This window comes from Diceros bicornis, chromosome 31 (assembly GCF_020826845.1).
Source record: "Diceros bicornis minor isolate mBicDic1 chromosome 31, mDicBic1.mat.cur, whole genome shotgun sequence".
Taxonomy (NCBI): domain Eukaryota; kingdom Metazoa; phylum Chordata; class Mammalia; order Perissodactyla; family Rhinocerotidae; genus Diceros; species Diceros bicornis.
In genome coordinates this window covers 17457437-17480671 of record NC_080770.1, presented here as the reverse complement: position 1 = coordinate 17480671, position 23235 = coordinate 17457437, and the positions used below count along the sequence as shown (strand labels likewise).

General features: G+C 36.4%; 2 protein-coding genes and 1 pseudogene across 2 annotated transcripts; 1 reads left to right on the top strand and 2 right to left on the bottom strand.

The window, feature by feature from the left end:
- Positions 1 to 1611: 1611 nt before the first annotated feature.
- Positions 1612 to 2579, top strand: LOC131395355 (olfactory receptor 5M5-like). The gene is given in 2 exon segments (XM_058527267.1): positions 1612 to 2377; positions 2380 to 2579. Coding segments are annotated over 2 exon segments (966 nt in total).
- A 6370-nt stretch (positions 2580 to 8949) lies between these two features.
- LOC131395074 (olfactory receptor 5M10-like) lies at positions 8950 to 9909 on the bottom strand. The gene has a single exon (XM_058526879.1). It carries the CDS (start codon positions 9895 to 9897, stop codon positions 8950 to 8952), a length of 948 nt encoding a protein of 315 aa, XP_058382862.1. The 5' UTR covers positions 9898 to 9909.
- Positions 9910 to 15741: 5832 nt separating this feature from the next.
- On the bottom strand, positions 15742 to 18074 carry LOC131395354 (olfactory receptor 5M11-like; annotated as a pseudogene).
- Positions 18075 to 23235: the final 5161 nt, after the last annotated feature.

Here is a 23235-nt window from a genome sequence, read left to right as displayed (position 1 = left end):
GAAATAAGAGTGATTTCCCAGTGAGAACATGGATATGAAGAATCTGAAGACTTTATAATGTCATTGTCATAGAGGGACCAAATCCCTATGGTTTAATTATTTCTAACAGAAAGTCATTCAGACTATGAACAACCACTATCTCTTTATTCTATTGAAACACCTAAACTCATTGAGAACATGATTTTTGCCCAATCTCCAGTATCATCAGGGAATCAAATCTCTGAAGAATGATGCAGCAATGGGATTCATTATTTATTTCAATTTCTGCCTGAATGTCTTAATATTTTTTGACTTGGGGGTAACATTAAGTTCTCGTGTTTACATGTAAGATAGAATAGTGCATGGTATAGGGACTAAGTTTTGGAGTCTGGAGGACCATTGGAAGGTGAATAAACTTTCATTGAACTTGGACTGGTTATTTGCTGATTCTGAGCCTTGTGCTTTATTTTTCAATGGGAATAATAATAACTATGGAACATTGCAGATATGTGGATAATATGGCTATGCTGGTGATTCTCTCTTTGTCACCCTACCCCACCCAGACCTATTGCATTTCTTCTCTACCTTGCTCTGTCCAGCTGATATTTCACCCTTAGGGGTCACATCAATAGAGCTCCTTTGGTGTATAGTTTCCAGCTGAGTTTGGCCAATGGGAGAAACCAGCAGGATGTCAGAGGTGGGAGGAAGAGAAAAGTAGCTCAGTTTCTTTCTCATTCTCTCTCAGCTTCACAATGAAGGTGCTAGAGTGGCTGCAACCTTCCAAGGAAAACTGTTGAGAGATGTGTTGGAGAGGAAGGTGGTCATGGACTTTCTTCCTGAAGGTATAGCAAACAAGGCCTCCTGGTAGTTTAGATTAAGGATGTGAAGTCAAGGGTATGCGATAAATTGAAATAGGAATATGAAATATGTATGAGATATAAAATAAATTGGGAAACTATGCAATAAAAAGAGATTAGTGAGATCAAAGTGCATATTAAGTGAAGAAACATCCCGGATACCAGGTGTTGATTTGTAACAAAGGAGACGGGACGGACAGAACTCCAAGGGACCAGGAGAGGTTCACTGCTGTTGGAAAGTAAGAAATGAGGTAGAAACTGAACGTGAATAAACACACAATAGGCTCTCAAGAATTATATGCTGCTCCAATTACAGAAGGTTTGCCTCTGCTGACAGTGATAGAACCAGTCTACAGAGATTCATCCATTCTCCCTATTCCCTGATCAACAGTTTATGCCATGATCCACTGCAGTGGTAGCCGTGTTTGAGGATCAGGGGTTCTGACTCCATAGCCTATTTAGGGAGACCAGTGAGCTGAGACAGATTCTGTGTGTGCTAGCCAAGTTAAGGGGGGGGTTGCAAAGCAGCCAGCAAAGCATGGTGCATGGCCTTCAAAACATGTTTCCACTACAACGTCCACTTTAGTCAGCACCACCAACCACCTGAAGGCACCTCTTGAAAGTCTTCCATCTCTGAGGGAAATAGTAACCTATTTAAACCTCTCTTTTCAAAACCAGTATGTTTTAGAGTATATTTATTTTTTCTTTTCTTGGATTTCATGCAATTTATTTCTCTCTTTATACCTGAACAATTATTCTTCTCTTATTAGAGAACATGAAGATAGAAAAAGTTCCCCAATGCAATGGCACTGAGGCAACTCAATTCAATCTGCTGGGACTGACCAGCCGACGAGAGCTGCAGTCCATCCATTTTGTGGCGTTTCTCCTGATTTACCACATCACCATGACAGGGAACTTTGGATTGATTTTATTAATCAGAATTAATCCTGGGCTGCAAACCCCTAGCTACTTTTTCCTCACCCATTTAGTATGCATGGATATTTTTTATTCCACTAATGTCTCTCCTCAGATGCTTGTCAATTTCCTATCTGAGAAGAAAACCATTTCCTACGTGGGGTGTCTGATCCAATGTTTTGTTTTTGTGACTCTGCTCCTTACTGAATATTACATGCTTGGTGCCATGGCCTATGACAGGTACATGGCGATCTGCAGCCCCCTGTATTACAGCAGCAGAATGTCCAGGCCACTTTGCATCTGCCTGGTCACTTTCCCTTACCTCTGGGGTTCTATGGTGGGCACAATGCAGGTGATATTGACCTCTCGCTTGTCCTTTTGTGGACCCAACACTATCAACCATTTCTACTGTGCTGACCCTCCCCTCTTAACGTTGACATGTTCTGACACTTACATAAAGCAAACGGCCCTATTTGTGTCTGCAGGGATTAACCTCACGGGTTCCCTACTCATCATCGTCGTCTCTTATGTTTTCATTTTCATCACCATTATGAGGATCCGTTCCAGTGAAGGGCAGCGCAAAGCCTTCTCCACCTGTGGCTCCCACCTGACAGCAAATACCAGATTTGCTGGTATCTGAGACCAGCAAATCAGCAGTCTGTTGAACAAGGGAAAATTGTGGCCGTGTTTTGCATTTTTGTGAGTCCCATGCTGAATCCATTTATCTACAGCCTGAGGAACAAGGATGTGAAACAGGCTTTGAGAAGAGTGTTTATGAGAAACCTTGGTATAATGGAGAAAAGTTCCATTTTGACACTCTCCCAATGAATACTAAAAAAAGAATCTCAAAAACGATCAAAAAATATCCCTTGTTGGTGGTGCCTGAATGCAATTTTCTGGAATAAAAATGATGTTCTTTATGTACGCATGGCTTGGCATCAATTGAGAGTCCAATGGAAACAATGAATGGAAAAGAGGTTGGAAATGATGATTGATAGGAAACACAAGAGTGGAAGTCAGTTGTTTGTAATAATGCAGGGTCATGTTTTTAGTCTCATTCAAGAACTCATTTCCACTTGGTTATTTAGCAGATAAATTCTTTCCTTCACTTCCTAGGTCATCAATATTGACCATCGCTGAGCCATCTTATCAGCAAAGAAAGTGCTTTACAATATATTTCCTCGATATGAAAATGACTTACTTTCGTACAATGTATTACATAGTTTCCTTTAATGAAAGCTGATTATCTTCTAAAAAAATCTCATATCTCTAATTTTGGATGTTTGGTCTCAATACATTTTTGCCATATTTTTATGTCTACTTGTCTTGAATATAAAAACGTGTTTAATTTTTTCAACAAAGAACCTGATATTTTACATTTTAATAAGCCAAGGATTTGCTTCATTAGTTTCCTTTAATCGAAACAGATACCCTTATTAATGAGAGATAACCATTTCTGATTTAGAATTTTCATGTCTTATGTAAGAAGTTTATATTGTCCCTATTTTATATTTGTCCCTACAGTATTAACAATTATTTTTCTATAATTTTATATATGACCTTTCATTTTGTGTCTACTCACAAACTATTTTAAAATAACCACTATTCTACTATGCATGAATTTTTTTTCAGTGTTTTATAACTAAATAGTAAAATAAGCATATTCTAGATTGTTGGATACTCTTTGAAACTGGTCTTTATTTAAGAGCATGATATAACTTAACATTGATATGAAACATTTTGGTACATCACTACCTTAATATTTAGGGAGTTTTTATTTTTCCCTCTTTAAGAAAATCTTTATGCATATAAGTCATTACTTCTGATCAGTTATTGTATTAAGATAGATTTCTAGAGATTTGTTCTTACTTATTTTCATATTTCTTTCTTTTTGCATGTAGCAATATGTGAAATCACCACCAGCAAAAGAGTACCCTAGTTTCCCTACATCCTCAAAGGCATTGGAAGCATTCATTTGATTGTGTGTATGTGTGCATATAGTAGATGTAAATTCAACACAGAAAACAGTCATGCAGCAGGTATAATTTATTAGAACTTAACATTAATTTATTTTAGTTTTTCTCAATTTCATAGTATGCTAGCTACTATGATGGTAGTGTTTAAGTTTGAGAAGAAGAAGAAAAAAGCTTTTATTTGAAGGAACTTTCTTTTGAGATGGAAACTTCCTGAGTAAAGGAATAATTAGGTTTCCAGATTTAAAAACAGTAGGTAGAGATATTCACGTACACCATCCCTCATTCCTAACAAACAATTAAGTACAGCTTTGTTTACCCTTGAAGATCTCAACCTATTCAGAAGCACAATAATTTTCAGGAGAAAAATAATAGAAGCTGGAATTAGAAGAAAACTGGATGACCATCCTGTTCAATACTGTTATAGAACAGTTTTGTTTTTTTTTTTTTTTTTTTTTTTTTTGTGAGCAAGATCAGCCCTGAGCTAATATCTGTTGCCAATCCTCCTCTTTTTGCTGAGGAAGATTGGCCCTGGGCTAACATCCGTGCCCATCTTCCTCTACTTTAATAGGACACCGCCACAGCATGGCTTGACAAGCGGTTCGTCAGTGGGCGCCCAGGATCCGGGCCTGGGAACACTGCGCCACCAAAGTCAAGCGCGCGCACTTAACCGCTTGCACCACCAGGCCGGTCCCTAGAACGGATATTGAATCCCTACTTTTCCCTACTTTCATATTCCAATTCTAATATTAATAAATAAAGATCTTTTAATTTTATATCCTGGGATCTGGATGATATTGGAAATATGCACTTTGTTGATTGTTTCTTGATTATAAAAGCAATAATTGTTTTGTCATGGGGAATTGGTACACAGATATAAAGTTTCACTTTTCCTTAATACTAGTATTTTACAAAGTTAGCATAATATATATATTGTTGTACCCTTTCTTTTTCATAAAAAGCAGTATAAAATAGTTTGTCCATGTCTTAACTGAGAACTTCTTCATTTTAATGTCTGTATAACATTCTAATGCAAAAATTTGTCATGCAATAGTCTCACTTACCTTGTGCTCACAGCCAACACACCCTTCCAGGGGTTCTAGTTATTTACAGCCATCATATTGCCCATGCTTAACCTGTTATTAAATGCAGGGGTCCTCACTTTGCACAGTGCTATGGAAACTTAGTTCCATGAAAGCAAAGACATATTTCCGGTCTGTAGATGGTCCAGTTTACCAGCACCACGCAAAATGAGGGCTGCTTGAGTTAATATATCACTTGTTTCCCTTTTGTCAATTATAAAACAAATCTTAGGAAAATCTCCAAGTTTCTTATTATGCCTTCAGCACGTTTTTAAAATTGGAATAGCTGACTAAAACTGTACAAATATTTTTGACTCTTAAAAATATAAGGTGAAATTAATTTCCAGAGAAACTGTGTACTTTTATTTTTCTAACATCAATGTATAAAAGCGCAGTTTTTTGAAATCTCTTAAATATAGATACTAGACAAAATAATATCTCAATTTGTATTTTTGATTACTAACGATTTATTCATTAATTTTAGCATTTTTGTATTTTTATTAATTTTCAGATCATAATCTTTGAAAGGCATTTATATGTTGGTGTTTAATGCTTCAAATGATTTCTATAAACTTACTGTGTCTTAGTATTATTATCACTTTATCTTATGTGTGACAAAATCTTTGTCAAATTGTTGGAGCTGCTTAATTTTAAATTATTTTATGGTCATAAAGAAGTAACTTTTCTATTGGGAATTTCTCAGTCTGCTATTAAGCTCAGAGACATTTTCTTCTGATTATTGAAATGTTTAATATTTATTTGAATTTTGATCAAATTGTTTTTCAGGATTGTTTTCAGTGATTGAGTGACTCACAGTTGAGGAGTTATGTGTGGGTACGTCAGTTCTTTTGGGGGATTGTTGTTGGCAAAAAGCAAATCCAGATATGGATAAGATTCTCTATTTAGATATCTTTGTTGAAAACTATATTGCATCATGGACACTGGGATGGTACAAAAATAAATGTATGTTTACAACTGTTAATAAATAAACAGCATTAATGTGCCAAAGTTATACGCTTTTCTTCTCATTTATAGGCCACCATCACCTCTCCACCCTTCTAGTAAAAATGCTTAACTCACCTGTAACCTTTCAGCCCTAAGCAGTCCTCTCTGCGGCCTCCGTGCCATACATCTCCCCATCGGACCTGGGGACCAAGCTATAACAATACAATTAATACTAAAATATTTTTTCACATTTTTCACATAATTTCCTATGGATCTGTATTGGATGTGTAGCCACATATGATATTGTATATGTGTGCATATCCTTCTAAATTGAACTATTGTATGCATAATTTCTGGGTTAAAAATATCAGGTAGCTAGAAGCATCTTATTTGCATTCTCCTAATGTAAATTTGAAAGTCAAAAATAATAAAGATGGAATTTCTCTACTAGAAATTGAAACATTTAGGGGGCCTGTCCGGTGGCATAGCTTCGTTGGCTCAGAGTTTGTAGGTTCTGATCCTGGGCACGCACCGATGCACTGCTTGTCAAGCCATGCTGTGGTGGCATCGCATAAAAAGTAGAGGAAGACAGGCACGGATGTTAGTCCAGGGCCCATCTTCCTTGGCAAAAAAGAGAAGGATTGGCATTGGATGTTAGCTCAGGGCTGATCTTCCTCACAAAAAAAAAAAAAAAAGAAATTGAAATATTTCAAATTTACGTTAATTATAAGAATTTGGCTTAAAATATGTATATAGATTGGTCAAAGAAAAAACAGAAATGGATTCATTTAGTATACAATGAAGATAACATCACAAATTAATGAAAAGTAACAAGGTGCTTAATAAATAGAAGGAAATGGGTTAAAATGTGAGGGAAAATTTATATACAATATTACAACATACAAAAAAATTGCATCTAGAATAACTCAAGGTATTCCTATAATATATAGCCACAAAAAACCAATAACATAATATAGATACTTGCTTATTTAATTTTAGGATGGAGAAAATCCACAAAGCAAAACAAAAACATACAAAAATTTTCCAAATAAAAATGTAAATATTCTTCATGTGAAGAATTATTGGAAACATTATGAACAGTAATCATCAAGCTGATGTATATATTTCATTTGTTAAATATATATTTCAATTCTTTTTCTGTTCAAATTAAAATAGAAACCTTGCCTAAGAATTTCAGTTGAGACAAAGAAGTAAATAATCTTAAATAATATTTCTTAATATTAATATAAGTACAATGAAATGGTTATTTTCAAATGTTACTAATCATAAGTGTAAATGATTGATGCTTTCTGGATAAAAATTTACCCATAGAAAAATTTAGCAAGGGCTTTAAAAGTGTTCAAAGCATTTAAGTCAGCAATTCCACATTTAGGAATGTATCCTAGAGAAATAACGGGAGGGATATGGACATAGAGATACGAGTCAATCATAACAACAATAGGATATATTGATATGATGGAATAATGGTTTGCAAGATAAAGTGGAAAAAAATAAACCAAATGCAGGGAACAACTCCCTTTTAATAGGAGATTGCAAGTAAATTTTACTTTTATTCCAAAATTGAAACTAATTTTTTTTCCAAAATTTAAAAATCCTTTAGTATTTTTCAATTTGCTTCTCTACAACTGATATGTATTATTTTTGCAATTAACTTCAAGTATGATTTAATTTTGTGTATCACACCACATTAAAAATAATGTTCACTAAAAATAGTCTGTATGAAAATACAAACATTATATTCTCAAGTGAAAATCAATATTAAAACTTGTATATGGCAAATGATTCTAATTTTGTTTTAGGAATTATAAGAATATATATGTATACCAATTTATTGAGAAAAATATAAGAAAATTCAAACAGAAGCTGTCCGTTGGTTTAGGGCACATCACTGACAAATGTTACTTCCTCACCACTGTCTGTATTTTCAGTTATTTATAGTGAACATGTTTGATAGAATCAGCCTTATTCAATCAACTGAGACTTAAGAATGGAGCCCAGTTTTCTAAAACTGCAGGTCTTCTGAGTGATTTTCTGGAAAATTATTTGAACACAGAGTAAGTATAGCAGTTAATTTCATGTGAACATTTAGTATAGCGGTCTAAGTTAAAATCAAAGTGCACAATATTAGAATACCAGACATTTAAGACAATTTAAAGAAAGTTTAATATATGTTTCAATATGCAGCCATTTAGTTGAATAATATTGCATAGATTAACGAGGATGATTTATGTATCTCTTTATGTAACTTTCTTTACTGAAGATTTTCTCAATAGAAATTTTGAGAACTACTGGAACAGACTTATCTAGAGAATAACGTCACAGACAGTTTTCTGAACCAAAACAAGAATCGGGTGTCCTCCTCCAAAAAGATATGTAAACACCTACTCATCTGTATACTGTTTCAGGGCCTTCTCAGGTCTGAAGAAGCCACTTGATAGATTGTATTAACTCAATAAATTAGACCTAACTCAGTGCTACTACATAAAAAATATATCTAGAATGCTTTATACTATACTGTGCTTGAATTCAATCCATACTCCTGGAAACTCACAAACAGGTGTTGACAGTTTATTTTCAAAACTGAGGATCATAACCAGTATTTATAAATGGACAAAAAGTTTTTAGGATGTGTATGATTCGGATTGTGGGAGAATTTGCAAAATGTTTTAACCTATGTGTGATCTATGTATTTAAAATTTCCCCAAGGTGATTCCAGTAATTAGTCAGGCACAAGAGCCATTGTTCTACACCACACATTGAAGAAGAAATAATTTTGTAAGTAAAAGAAGTGCAAAACTAATCTCCCTGTTTTGAACCTTGCTATGGCTCTGTAGACCATATAACTCAGAGAAGATGGATTTCCAGTGTTTCCATCAGAGTGAGTTAATTACAAACTTTTACACCCAAGTGAGTAAAGATATTAAAGTTTTATACGGAATTATTGGATACTGCCCATTTTATTTTTAGAGGCTCTCTGCTAAAGAAAATATTGTTTAATTTCAATATTACAATTTTTATTAAAACAAGTTGTCTTGAAGGTATTAATTTTGAGAATTTAGCTAATGTCATTGACAGTTCGCAAAGATAAAGAAATTATGACTATAGAGTAATAGATTTGCCCTTTGAAGAGATCACCATGTCATCATAGACATTTAGCAATTACAAATGAGCACTCACTTAAACTGCAATTTTATGAAAGAGATTTCCCTTAATCATTTGCTGCATGGCATGGATCACATCCTTGTTCCTTAGACTGTAGATCAATGGGTTCAGCATTGGGCTCAAAAAAGTATAGAAGACTGCAATTATTTTGGACTCCTCTACAGACGTCTCAGATGGGGGCCTTAAGTACATGCAGAGGAGGGTTCCATAAAATATGGTGACTGTTGTCAAGTGGGAACCACAGGTAGAAAAGGCTTTGTACCTGCCTTCAGCAGAATGGATCCTCAATACAGCTGCAATAATGAAAAGGTAGGACAGGAGAATGATGAAGAGGGAGCTTAAGAGAGTAAAACCAGCAACTACAAACATTGCCATCTTCTTGACATAGGTGTCAGAGCAGGCCAACATTATAAGAGGAGGGTCAGCACAGTAGAAATGATTGATTTCAAGGGAGCCACAGAAGGACAAGTGAAAAGTCAGCAGTGCCTGAGAGAGTCCATGGAGGAAGCCAAAAGTATAAGGGACCACGACTAGAGAGATACAAATGTTGCTGGACATTCTGGTGCTGTAATGTAAAGGGCTGCGAATGGCTACATAGCGATCCAGTGCCATGGAAGTGAGGAGATAAAGCTCAGTGATGCCCAGGGCAATGAAGAGAAGACACTGCGTGACGCATCCAGCATAGGAGATGGTCTTCTGGTCTGAGAGGAAATTATGCAGCATATTTGGAGTAATGTTGGAGGAATAACAAATGTCTACAAAGGAGAGGTGGCTAAGGAGGAAATACATGGGCGTTTGGAGGTGAGAATTGGTCCTGATCAGCGTGATCATACACAGATTCCCTGCCAGTGTGATTAGGTAGATCACCAGAAACACCCCAAACAGGATCTTTTCTAGCACTGGATCCTCTGTGAGTCCCAAGAGAATGAATTCCGTCACTAGAGTGTGGTTTTGAGAAGACATTTTCTTAGCCCTTGAAAACTGAAAGTGACAAAGAAAGTGAGGAATTCTGTCTGATCCAGATTCTGCTTTTATTATTTGATTCCATCTGTTTTATCACTTACTCATTGATCTATTCATCTATGAGGAAATTGCTCTTCTCTTTTCAACAAACACATCAGGATTTCTATGTAAATATTTTCACCCTATAGCTCTATTATCTCTCTCTATATATATATATATACATGTATCTCAAACACGCAAACACGCTCACTCTCTCTCTCGTGTATATATAATGTATTTACATAATTATATTTTATATTAATTAATAGATAATATGTTATAATATTACATATTATATATACATATTTATACATTTATAACTGTCTTCTTGGGGAACTTCATATTTGATATTTTTTTCAAATGTTTTTGGAAAAAAGGCCAAAAAAATGAAAACTAGACCTGAAAAGTAGCTTGTCATCAGCATCATTCAAATGGAGAAACGAAAGAAGTTGGATTTCTAAGGTCCCTTCCACTGTGATATCCTATTGTTTCAGATATAAAATAGAAGATGAATGTTCAGTACAGCATTTTCATTTGAAACCTATAGTCGTCTGACTTAATTTCTTAAAGAGGACACTGAATTAGTGAAATTTGACTCTTGATATATGGCTCAGAAGGTACAGAATGAAGAACTGTTCTATCTGTTTTGTAAACTTACCCACTCATTTATTGTAGTACACTGCAAATTTGATATTTTTCTGTTTTGGGATCTGTAGTTACAGCAGTGCACAATTTCCCCAGTGTCATGGAGCACATATTGTAGGAGGAGGAATAGATATTAAACACATAGATGAAGATGTATAACATAATGTCTGTTAGAAGCAAGTATTATGAAGAAAATGAAGGCAAAACGCTTTAGATGCAATTTTTTCCACATTTAGGGGATACTAATCTCCACACAAAAGTACAAAACATATTTTTGTGAACAAATGTAGAAAAAGACCTACTTGTAAAAGCTGACTTACCATATTTGTAAAAGCACAGTGGGAAGATTTATAATGTATTTGCTAAGTATATTCCGTAGAGCATTTTTTAAATAATTTTTGAAAACCAATTAAAATAGTCTTTGTTACTCCAGGGCATAACCTTAATTTAATGCTTTGGGAACTAGATTCTCCTTTGAGGCCCATATCCTTACCTAACTCCTGTATACACTGCTTGGTACTGTGCATGAGATGTTCAGCACACATAAACAATTTAACCATCACTTTTAATACTATGGAAGGAAGAAACTACGTGCAGATAAGTTTTGCAATTTTAGTATAGTAAAGAACAAGGAATTCCAATCAGAAAGCTTAAATTTTTCTCTATGAACACTGAAATGAGGTTATCTAAGGAGAGTGAGGAGTAGGAAGGTACAGTAGGTGAGAGATTTGAGGAGCAGAAAGACTAGGAAAACCACAGATTAGGAAAATATACACATTCAATTATTCTGACAAGGACTTGGATTCAGAATACATGAAGATTTTCCACAATAAACTGCTTAAAGCATAACCACCCTAACTGAAAAAAAAAGTCTATGAGGTGAACAGAGTTCATAAAAGAAGATTTGTGAATAGCCAGTAACCACATGAAAAGAAGGCCAACAGCCATAACTGTCAAGAAAATGCAAATTATAACTACAACGTGATACCACTTCATAGTCACATCAATGGCAAGAATTAAAAAGATTAGCAAGAAAAAGATAGACAATGACAATGTGAAGTAATTGTAACTTTCATAATATGTCACTTGATGGAGTATAAAATAATTTAATGACGTCAGGAAAACTGATTGTTCCTCATAAAATTACTCATAAAGTTAAGTGCCATATAAAACTATGGCCCAGTAAGCTTTATGTATTTATACAAGAGAAAAGGTGTATACCCCCAAAGAAACTCAGATGCATGCTGACAAATGCATAGAGAAACAAATTGTGATATACCCATATAATGGAATACCATTCAGCCAAAAATGAACAAACTACTAATACAACTTAAATGAATCTCAAAAGCATTGTATATCTAGAGAGATTAAGTTCCTGAAGGGCAGAGTGATGATCTCCCAAAACCTGTTTCTCCAAAATGCAATGAGAACACTGGCAACAGTTGTCAAAATCAACCCTGAGAATTCTGGATATTTACCAAAGGCTTGCAATAGTTCTAGGAAAATTAATTCCATTTATTTAAGTAAACATGTCAGAATGTTGCTAAAAAGAGTGAGCTTTGTGGCATTTTTATGTGCCCTATTCCCACCCTCTCTCCCTACCTGCATAGTAGCCTCGAAAATGTGAATTATGGTTGCATGGCTGTGCACATTTGTCAAACTGCACTAACATTTCTACATTTTATTGTAAGTAAATTTACCTCTATAAATTTGATTTAAAGGTAAGTTTTGCTTTCCTCAGAGTCAACCAGATCAAATTATTCACTGGATGTTTAATACTGAGGTACGAATAAAAAATGGCAACAGAGGCTAAGCGTTGAAACTTAAATCTTCAAACTGTTTCTTCACCCTGAAAACTTTTAACATTTTCATCAAGGAGGGGATCTGGAAAACAATCTGGTTTATCTCTTGTCTCTTCCCTTTTCTTTGTTTCCAGTATCAAGGAAGCTTGGATAAAAAAAAAAAAAAAAAAAAAGAGGAAGAAGAGAACGAATGAGAGAAGCAGCAGGAGGAGAAGTAGTTGGATGAAGAGATTTAAGTAGTAAAACGGAGTGGCCAAGCTTTCTCCATGAATCTTCATGAGTCTGCCCCTTACTGAGTAGTCCATGCTCAGTGTCTTGGCCTATGACAGGTACGTGGCAATCTGCAATCCCCTGCATTGCAACAGCGGAATGTCCGGGCCATATTGCATCTGCCTGGTCACTTTCCTCTACCTCTGGGGTTCTATGGTGGGCGCAACGCAGGTAATACTGACCTCTCACTTGTCCTTTTATGGACCCAACACCAACAATCATTTCTACTGTGCTGGCCCACTCCTCTTAATGTTGACAAGTTCTGACACTTACATAAAGCAAACTGCTCTGTTTGTGTCCACAAAAATTCAACTCACAGGTTCCTACTCATCATCATCATCTGCTACGTTTTCGTTTTCATCACAATTATGAAGACATATTCCAGTGAAGGGCAGAACAAGGACTTCTCCACCTGTAGCTTCCCCTGACAGCTGTCGCTGTGTTTTATGGTGGCACATATATGAGACCGGCAAATGAGCAGACTGTTGAACAAGGGAAAACTGTGGCCGTGTTTTGTATTTTTGTGAGTTCCATCCTGAATCCATTTATCTACAGCCTGAGGAACAAGGACGTGAAACAGGCTTTGAGAAGAGTGTTTATAAGAAACCTTGGTAGTATGTAGAAAAGTTCTACTTTGACAGGCTCCCAATGATAAAAAAAATAAGAGTCTCAAAACCAATAAAAAAGTATCCCTTGGTGGTGGTATCTGAATGCAATTCTCTGGGATAACAAAAATATTTTTTATATATGCATAGCCTGGGTTCAAGTGAAAGTCTAATGGAAACAATGAATGGAAAAGTAGTTTGACAATGATGGGTGATAAGAAATACAAAAGCAGAAGTCAGCTTTTTATAATCATGCAGGGTCATATTTTTAGTCTCACTCAAGAACTCATTTCCACTTGGTTAGCTTGCAGATAAGTTCTTCCTTTCACTTCCTAGGTCATCGATTTTGAACACCACTGAGCTACTCTTACCAGCAATGGGAAGTGCTTTACAGTATATTTCATGAATATGAAAATGATTTACTTTCATATGATATATTACGTAGTCTCCTTTAATGAAAGCTGGTTATCTTCTCAAAAGAAACTCACATCTCTAATTTTAATGATTTTCTCACTGCACTTTGGTACATATTTTAGGCTACTTCTCTTGAATATAGAACCATATGTGTTTTATTTTTTCAAGAAAGAGCTTAATATTTTATGTTTTACTACCCTATGATTTGTTTCATTAGTTTCCTTTAATCAAAACAGAATCTCTTCTCAATAGAGAATACTCACTTCTGATTTAGTATATTCTTTACTTACAGAAGTTTTATATCATTTTCCCCACTACATAATTAACAGCTGTTATTATATAATTTTACATATTACCTTTCACTTCTTGTCTACCCACAAACAATTTTACATAATAGCTTCTCAAGAATGTATGAATATTTGGTTTTAGTGTTTTAAAACTAAGTACTCTTATAGGAATATTACGAATTGGTTGACACTGTTTGAAATGGGCTTCTTTTTAATTGTATAATACAACTTAATGTTAATATGATGTAATTACTATGCCACATCCTTTTAATAATCAGACAGTTTTTACTTTTTCCCTTCTTTAGGAAGGAAGAAAAAGACAAATACTGTATGATTTCACCTTTACGTGGAATCTAAAAAAACTGAACTCGTTGAACCAGAGAGTAGAATGGTGGTTGACAGGGGTTGGGAAAATGGGGAGATGTCGGTCAAAGGGTACAAACTTCCAGTTATAAGATGAATAAATTCTGGGGATCTAATGTACAACATAGTGACTATGGCTAAAAATACTTTCTTTTGTACTTGCAAGTGCTAAGAGAGTGGATCTTAAATGATTTGGCCACCTTGAAAACAACAACAGAAATTGTAATCGTGTGAATGATAGATGTGTTAACTAACCTTATGATGATAATCATTTCACAATATATAGATGTACGAAATCATCATGTTGTCCACCTTAAGCCTACACAATGTTATATGTCAATTACATCTCAACAAACCCGGAGGAAAAAAAGCTAGTCAATAAAATTTCAAGGTTAAAGTCATAGGGCTGTGTTCTCTGACAACAAACTAAATTACAAACGTGTAACAATGAAATAATACGTAAAAGTCCAAACACTCTCTTCTAAATAACCCATAAGTTAAAAAGTCACAGGGAAAATTAAAATATATTGCAAACAATGATAAAAAATACCAAAATTAGTGGCTTTCAGCTTAGGCAGTGTTTTGGTGAAATGTATAAACATATATGAGAAAAGAAGCCAGACTCAAACCAATAATCCAAACTTTCATTTAAAAAGTGAGAAGAAAAAATAAAATATAATCCCAAGTAAATTCTAAATATTTCAAAGCAGAAAGCATTCATTCCTTTCCTAGACCTGAATTTGTGGACCAAGGCTTGCAAGTCACAGGAAAGAGGTAGGCCCTAATAGCTCAGGAGCTACAAACTAGATCCAGAAACTCAAGTCTAAGAAAAGAAAGATCATTATATTCCTCTCTCTTTCCATTCCCATACTGGCCATTATGCAAGCACATTCACGAGAAACAGGAAACCACTATCATGACCCACAGCTTCTGGCTTTAGTTAGTAAGTCAGGGAGGTATAAGGAAGAATATTTCTTAAAGACTCCTAGCCCCAAGAGACAGATGGTAATAAGAATAGAACAAACTCAAGGCACTGAGCTGAGACCATGTTTATCCTGTTTACCACTGTAAACAAGAGCACGCCAGTGTTCCAGGGTATATCAACCAGGAATTTTCACTTAGAGCAGTGCTCCTCAAAATTTAGTGTGTTTACAAGTCACGTAGGATTTGGTTAAAACATAGATTTGAGTTTACTAGATCTGAGGCACAGAATGCAATGCTACATTTCGAACAACCTACAAGGTTAACTCTTTTGCTGCTGGGCCAGGGACCACACATTGAGAAACAAGGGCCTAGACTAATAAGTGCAGCTCATTTCCTCCCAAACATGAGCTTTTCAGCTGAGATACCTGAGACATATCCATGGAGAATGCCAAAAGTCATCATGAAAATGCAGACAGTTGAGCCAAAGATTTATAGTTATGGTTTATTGGAAATTGGAGGCATTGCCATCCTAGTGGCCATATTTCGTCTGACGACATTCTTCAAGGCCAGCTTTACATCTTTTTCCGCAGACTGTAGGTGAATGGATTAAGCGCTGGGCTTAAAAAAGTGCACAAGACAGCTATTATTTTTGATTCTTCAATAGTCTTATCTGTTGTTGGTCTTACATACATGCAGAAGAGTGTCACATAAAATAGAGTAACAGCCATCACGTGGGAACAACAGGTGGAGAATGCCTTGTGCCTTCCCTCTGCTGATTTGATCCTGAGGATGGCAGCAATAATGAAGTCATAGGACACCAGGATGATGGTGAGGGAGTTGGAGAGGTTGAGGCCAGCTGGTATGAGCATGGCTGATCTTCGACATAAGTATCAGAGCAGGAAAGCTTCATGAGGGGCGGTCAGCACAGTAGAAGTGGTTGACGACATTGGATCTACGGAAGGTCAAGCGGAAGGTCAGGATGGCCTGGAACAGTCCTTCTGAGATGCCATAGACATAAGGAAATGTGGCCAAGCAGATGCAGACAGGACTGGACATTTTCACACTGTAGGGCAGGGGGTTGCATATGGCCATGTAGCAGTCTTCGGCCATTGATGCCAGTGTGTAAATCTCAGTAAAAAGAAGAGAAATGAATATGCAACACTGTGTAAAGCAGCCAGCGAAGGTGATGGTCTTCTTCTTTGGTGAGAAATTAGTCAACATCTGCAGGGTTGCATTCGAGGTATAGCACAAATCTACAAAAGCTAAATTAGTGAGGAAGAATTACATGAGTGTGTGAAGGCAAGAGTCCAGTTTGATTAACACCATCATGCCCAGGTTGCCTAATAGGGTGATAATGTACACAACCAGAAACAGCACAAAGAGGAGAGGCTGGAGTTCGGGGCGATCTGTGAGCCCCAGGAGAATGAATTCTGTTATTGCACTTTCATTTGTGATGGACATTTTCTGAGACTCTGTGCCTGTACTTGAAACAAATGAAAATAAAATAAAGCAGACATGAAGGTAAACAAATCATATTACTGTCTGTTGAATTGATTTTTCTCTAAACTTCCATATGTCGTTCGGATGAACACTATCATAAGCCAGCTTTGTACTGCTACTAACCCATTATTTCAGTTGCCATTACACTGAGTTACTATTATAAATCTATCTCTATACCTACAGTTTTACCTGTAGCTATACCTAGAGATAACTATACTTAGATCTATTCCCATATCCATATATACAACTGTGGTGCATATTCTTTATATCCCCACACTATGTTTTGCCTCTCAACTCTAAGGCCTAGTTTAAAAGCCAGCTCTGTCTGGAGCATGCCTTACTCCACTCCCAGTACACATGGGATTGAATTAATCCCTTTCTGCTTTCTGCTTCCAACACACTCTATAAACCTCTAGTTTATTCACTAGGACATTACATCACCATAGTGAATCTACTTTCTATTCATATATTATTTCTTCAGGGTCAGGGACAAAATCCAGTTCATTATTATACTATGACTTCTAAGCATATATTTATATATTGAATTTAAAAAAGAAAAGAGAAAAACAGTGTAAGCATGAAAGATGAACTACTTGCAATGTTTTACTCATGTCTGTGTCTCCATGGAGCTTTTCATGATGTCATATCCTTAGGAGAATCAGTGCTTTTGAACTTTAGTGTACAAAGCAGTTAGTTGCTTGGGAAGCTTGTTATTCAAGAAAATTCACAGAACATTTGTTTCAGAAAGTCTTATGTGACATACTGGGATCTTCATATTCAACAATTATCCAGAAAAGTCCAATGCACTTGTTCCCAGAATCACACTTTAACAAGGCACAGTCACAATGGTCCCATAAACATATGCCAAATAAATGAACACATAATCATCAAATCAAATAAAACCTTATGCAGTATATTGAAGACAAATCTACAGCAATGACATAACGTGTTGGTGAAGAAAAGAAACAAGTTTTACGTAGTTCATATTTAAGTTATTTATTACAACTTGTATCTATTAGAGGTATTCCAGTCCTTATGGATTTTTATGACCTTCATTTCACAACTAGAGCTGAATCCTCTCTTCCTTTTTCTCAAGATGCTTTTATTTTCTACCCTTTCTCTCATACTTCAGTTTTTTAAAAAACGCTGTCCAATTCTTGCCTCATTTCAATAGAGTCACTAAAACTTACTTTAGAATAAGTTTTAGAAAGATAGTGACAAATTCTTTTGGTAACTATATCTCCGTTACCCAGAATTTTAAGTATTAGTAAACAATTGTTGAATGAACTAATAAAAGTTATTGATGACATATAATGACCCTTAACCATGAGTCACCACTTTTCCCCATTTGTAAGTGGGATTAACAGTATCGATTCTGCTCCCCTCTCAAGTCATGGTGTACATCAAACTAGATGTTCATAAACAAGTGTTTATTGATGCTCAACATGTCATGCGATTAGGCATTGCAGATGCAGAAACGAACAAAACCTTCAAACCACCTGCCCTTCTGGCATTCACGGTCTAGTGGACAGAGACAGACAGTAGTGTAAGTAAGTAAATGGCGTTTCAAATGTCACTGTTACAGAAAAAAAAAGAAAATGGAGTTTGGAAGAAAAGGTGTTCAAATTTTAAATAGTTACATCAACAAAGAACTCATGAAAAGGTGAATTTTTTATCAACAAACTGAAGGAGGAAGAGAACAAGCAATAAGGCTGTTTTGAGAAGGATTTTCTAGGAAGGATAACAATCAGATGCAAAGACACCATATGTGACCTTTCTGTGGAACTGCTAGTGATGTGAACAGAGTTCATGCAGAGGAGTGCAGAAAGTCTAGCTGAGATGTTCCCTAAAATTCAACTGTTTCACCTCACTGAAAGTCTGGTTCATCTCTACTTCAGACTTCTCTTCCAAGAATGTCAATGGCCTTCCCTGGAGAAGAGGAGTCAAGAGTTAGTTGCAGTCCTTTCAAGAAGCATCTAGAAGGAAACACTCTGTAACCAGAATATTTATTTGTATGACAGCAGTGAGGTGAACTAGGAGATGTTTTCATGTTCTTCTACACCCAGAAAACCCCAGAGAGAGAATAGGTGGTGCTTATTAGAAAAGAGAAAAATGGAATGAAAAAGATCATGATTTGGCAATTTCACATGTATAAAGACACAGCAGGAAATTGGACTTAAGGGGCCCCTTTGCAGAAGGACTCATTTGTTGCATGTCACTAATGACTGCCTGTGCGACCTGAAATGGTCTTAACTCACAAGCTCAGTGACCTGTGTGGGGTCCAGACATATCCAGTTGAACTAGAGCAGAGGTACTGACAAGTGAAGAGGCAAAAAGGACTGAATAGTATGTGTTTACAGAGAAAGAAAACCACAGCCAATCTGAATGCCTGAGTCAGGCCAGAGCAAAAGGTGAACAATTTCTGAACAAGGCACTTGTGGGTTTACTAGTTCACAACCAGGGAGAGCCTCTACCTAATGAAAGAACCAGCAAAGCTACAAATTGTGAAACCTACAACTAGGACTAGCTACATAATATACAGGGTCCAGGACAAAATAAAAATGTAAAGGATCCTTGTTCAAAAAGTATTAAGAATTTCAAGACTGTGACAGGAGAGCATTAAGCCAAACTTGAGGGACTTCTGAAAACAGGTCCCTGTCAACCACACAAGTTGCATGTCCATGAAGCCAGCCTTTCCTGGAACACATGGGCTATCAGAGCTGACAGTGGGGATAAGGAAGGAGAAGGAGAGCATCCTCACCCCTGCTAAAATAAAGACTAGAAGAAGGAGAAGAAGGAAGAGGAGGGGGAGCATGATGTGGAGTGGAGGGGAAGAAGAAGAAGGGTGAGGAGGAGCAGGAGGAGGAGGAGAAGGAAGAGAAGAAGAAGGGGAAGGAGAGAGGGAGAAAGAGAAAGAGGACAAGGAAGAAGGAGAAGAGAAAGAAGCCCCTAAACAAGGATTTAGCCCTGGAGAGATCCTCTCCATGGTAACTAGAGGATTCAACTACAAGTGAACGAGAAAAGACTTTAAGGAAAAAAGCAAGTGGAGCTATGGAAAAACTTTTAGCCTCACTTCACTGTAAAAATGGTCTTTAAACGTTTTATTTTTTACACGAATCCCTTGAAAAATCTAATGAAAATGTGGATCCTCAACTAATAAAAGCACAAACTCAAAATTTTACTCCCTGTCCCAAAATATAAGGGTCTCGTTGATCACCTGGCTCTAACTATAAGAAGACCTGTTTTAGGGCGAGCTCCATCCAACACCTGAAAATGTCCTTACATTCATGTGTGGTGAGCAGAATATTTTCCTTTTTTGGTTCTTTTGCATCAGTGACAGGTCTATAAAATATTGTCCAGGAAGATCAACTGAAATTTCAATAAGCCTGTTGTCAGGAAAATTAGTTGAGTTCAAACTCTATTAAAAACAGAAGGGATTGCCTCAAAGCATTTTGAGGAAACAGGGTGCACCAATGGTGAAACTGTCCTGAGGTCTGCAGGGGAAAATATGATTTTGTCCATTTATGCGTGTAAAGGTGGAGATAAGGAATATGTTTGAAATGAACAGTAAAAACAGAATAACCAGTCACTTTTTAAGAAACAACCCTCCAGGTGACTTAAAATCCTGTTAAATAGAACTGCTGCCTCATTTACTGGAAATGAGGAGACACGGGAAAAAAAGTTGACTGAAGGAGATTTTCTTGTTGTCCTCAGGGACGTAAAGAGCCCTATGCCATTGAGAACTACAGATAAAGAAAAGCTGACTACTCTACTCTGCTTTCAGAATGACTTTCTGTTTGTGGTAAGGAGAGTAAATGGGGCTGCCTCCATCTCCTTCTCATTGCCGCCTCCTCCTTCTCCCTACAATGGTAACTTAGAAATATTCCACCAGATAATTAAGAAGAAGAAAGTCTTGAAATTCAATTATAAGGTGCTTAGAGGCAAGTAGTCAGAAAAGAATATCAGTTCATGAGAGCATCTACAAGGGAAGAAAGCATGCACAAATGGAGTTCCAGAGTGAGAGGTGAGCGTAAAGGCCATCAGAATGTCTGGTGTGAACTTGACACTTGCAGCTGAAGTAGGTCAACCCTCGTTACAGGTGTACATTAATACCTAACTCATCAGCAGGACGGTCCTTAAGATCAGACACACATGAGGAGGGGAGCACTATGCTACTCACTGAGCATTTTCTCTGCGTTTAGAGAAGAATTCCATCAAACAAACAGAGGTTCTGGATGGGTCTGGAACCTATACCTAGCTCTGTCACCACCTTCCTCTCTGAGTGAACTTGGGTAACAATTAGCTCAGTGGAAACATTTTCAAAATAAATAAATCAAATTAGATGATGTGGAGCCTGCCCTAACATAGTGAACATCAAGGAGGCAATACTTTAGTGTTTAGAAAGTCAGAACTTCATGAATCTAATTCCAGTTAGTGATTCTGATTCTGGCTCCACTGTTTATGAATTCCACGATAGGGGCAAGTTATTTAACCTGTCCTACCTTAATTTTCCCAGCTATAAAATGAGAAATGCATTGTTGTGAGGAATAAAATAGTTAATTCAAAGCTTGGAAAAATGTTTTGCATACAGTAAGGATGCTCTGTGTGATGCAAGAAACAGAGTTAAGATCTTTCAGAGCTGACCTCTCCTCTCTACTTCTTTGCCCACAGCACTGAGAGAAGGGCATGTCCTCTTTCAGGGAAAAAACTCTAAATTCCTGAGCCCCATTGATTTTCAAAGTCAGAGAAAATCTGATTTTTAAGGGTGGAAAAATCCTTATAATTTGTAGACCTCACTTTGAGACTTTAATACACTCTCCTCTTGACTAAAATTAAAGAAGTAAAAACACAGAGATTTACTTCTGGTTCTGTAAGCACCTGTTTTCCTAACTTCTGGTTAAGAAAGGTCCTTAGTGTCTCTCTGAGCTGTAAAATGTAGTCATATTTATTCCAGGATGTGGGAGGTAGGGACCTGCTCTTTAAGCAAATCTCAGAGGGATTTGAGAGCAGCAGTGATGAGTGTTACACTGGGACTCACCCATCTTGAGATTAATCGGAACACTCTAGGATCAGAAATCTAATCATGTGCCTCAGTCATATTTTCCATGATTTCAACTTTACTATTTGTCCTAAGACCTCTGTGGAAGGCACATAAAGAAGTTTCATCCTGAAATTTTGACGATGATCTGATTTTTATTTTTTATTTTTCTTTTATACTAAAACTGTCTCCTCTCCTTAAATCCAGAGCGCTTAGCAATGTCCTCTCTGATGAACATCAATGTCTTGGGCAGGGTCAGCCATGAGCAGGAGTGTGAAGCAGACAGGGTCCTTGGCAAGCACCTTGGTGAGCACTTCTCATGTGTGGAGAACTTCCATGTAGGTAATTTAATTGATCCCTCAAGATAACCCTAAAAAGCAGGGACTCCATCCTGAACTTTTAGCTAAAGAAACATAGACTCCACTAAAGGAATAGTGATGGACTAAGCCACCCAGTGTCACATAGCTGGTACATGGCAGGGTAGGATTTGAATTACTGTCTTATATATCAATTTGTTCTCTTTTTCAAGTGTAAGTAGCTGCTATTCCTCAACCTGTAGTCACAGTTTGTCCTTTCTTCCCTCACCATTTTAAAAATATTTCCTTAGCTTTCCTCACACAACACCATAGGTCATAGTATTTTTATCTTCATTTTCCCAATGGGAAACTGAGGCAAATAGAGATTATGCAACTTTCCCTGGTATATACAACTAATAAATTGTATATTTACAATTTATTGTAATTAATAATTACAATATTAATTGTAATTTTGAGGATGGGATTCAAACAGGCCAATCAACAATCACTGATATCACGTTGTTGATAGTTCAGCAAGGAAATACACAAGCTAACACAATACTAAACATTCTCCACGTATAGTGGCATTCATTCATTCACTCACTCATTCATTCATTCATCTATATAGTTAGGAAATGTTCAGGGAAAACCTATTTGCCACTGTCAATGTAGAAATCATAAGAGAAAGTCAAAAAATGATTTATGTCCCTAAAAAATTTCTGCTTTAAGGTGGGAGGGATGAAGCATTCATATTTAAAGTTTCAGAGTCAGGGTTTTGATTATCTTAGAACTCATGAAGATCATGTTGGAAAGCGATAGAAAGTAGAGTTTGCACTCAAATAACCATAATGCAAAGGGCATAGTGATAGTTGATTAACTCAATAGATACTTACTGAGAACCATCTATATTCTAGGTTTTGGGATAAATGCTGGCTTTAAAATAGTGAGCAAAACTAGACATGGACCTTGCTCTCATGGACCAGACAATCAGGGAATGATAAAACCATGAATACATCACACAATGTTAAATTATAGTCATGAAAATCCCATAAATTAAAGGTACATGAGACTGTGAGAACATATACAAAGACAATATGACTTAGAAAGATCAGCCAAGGAGGCATTGAAAATGGAAAAGGATAAATATAACTTAAT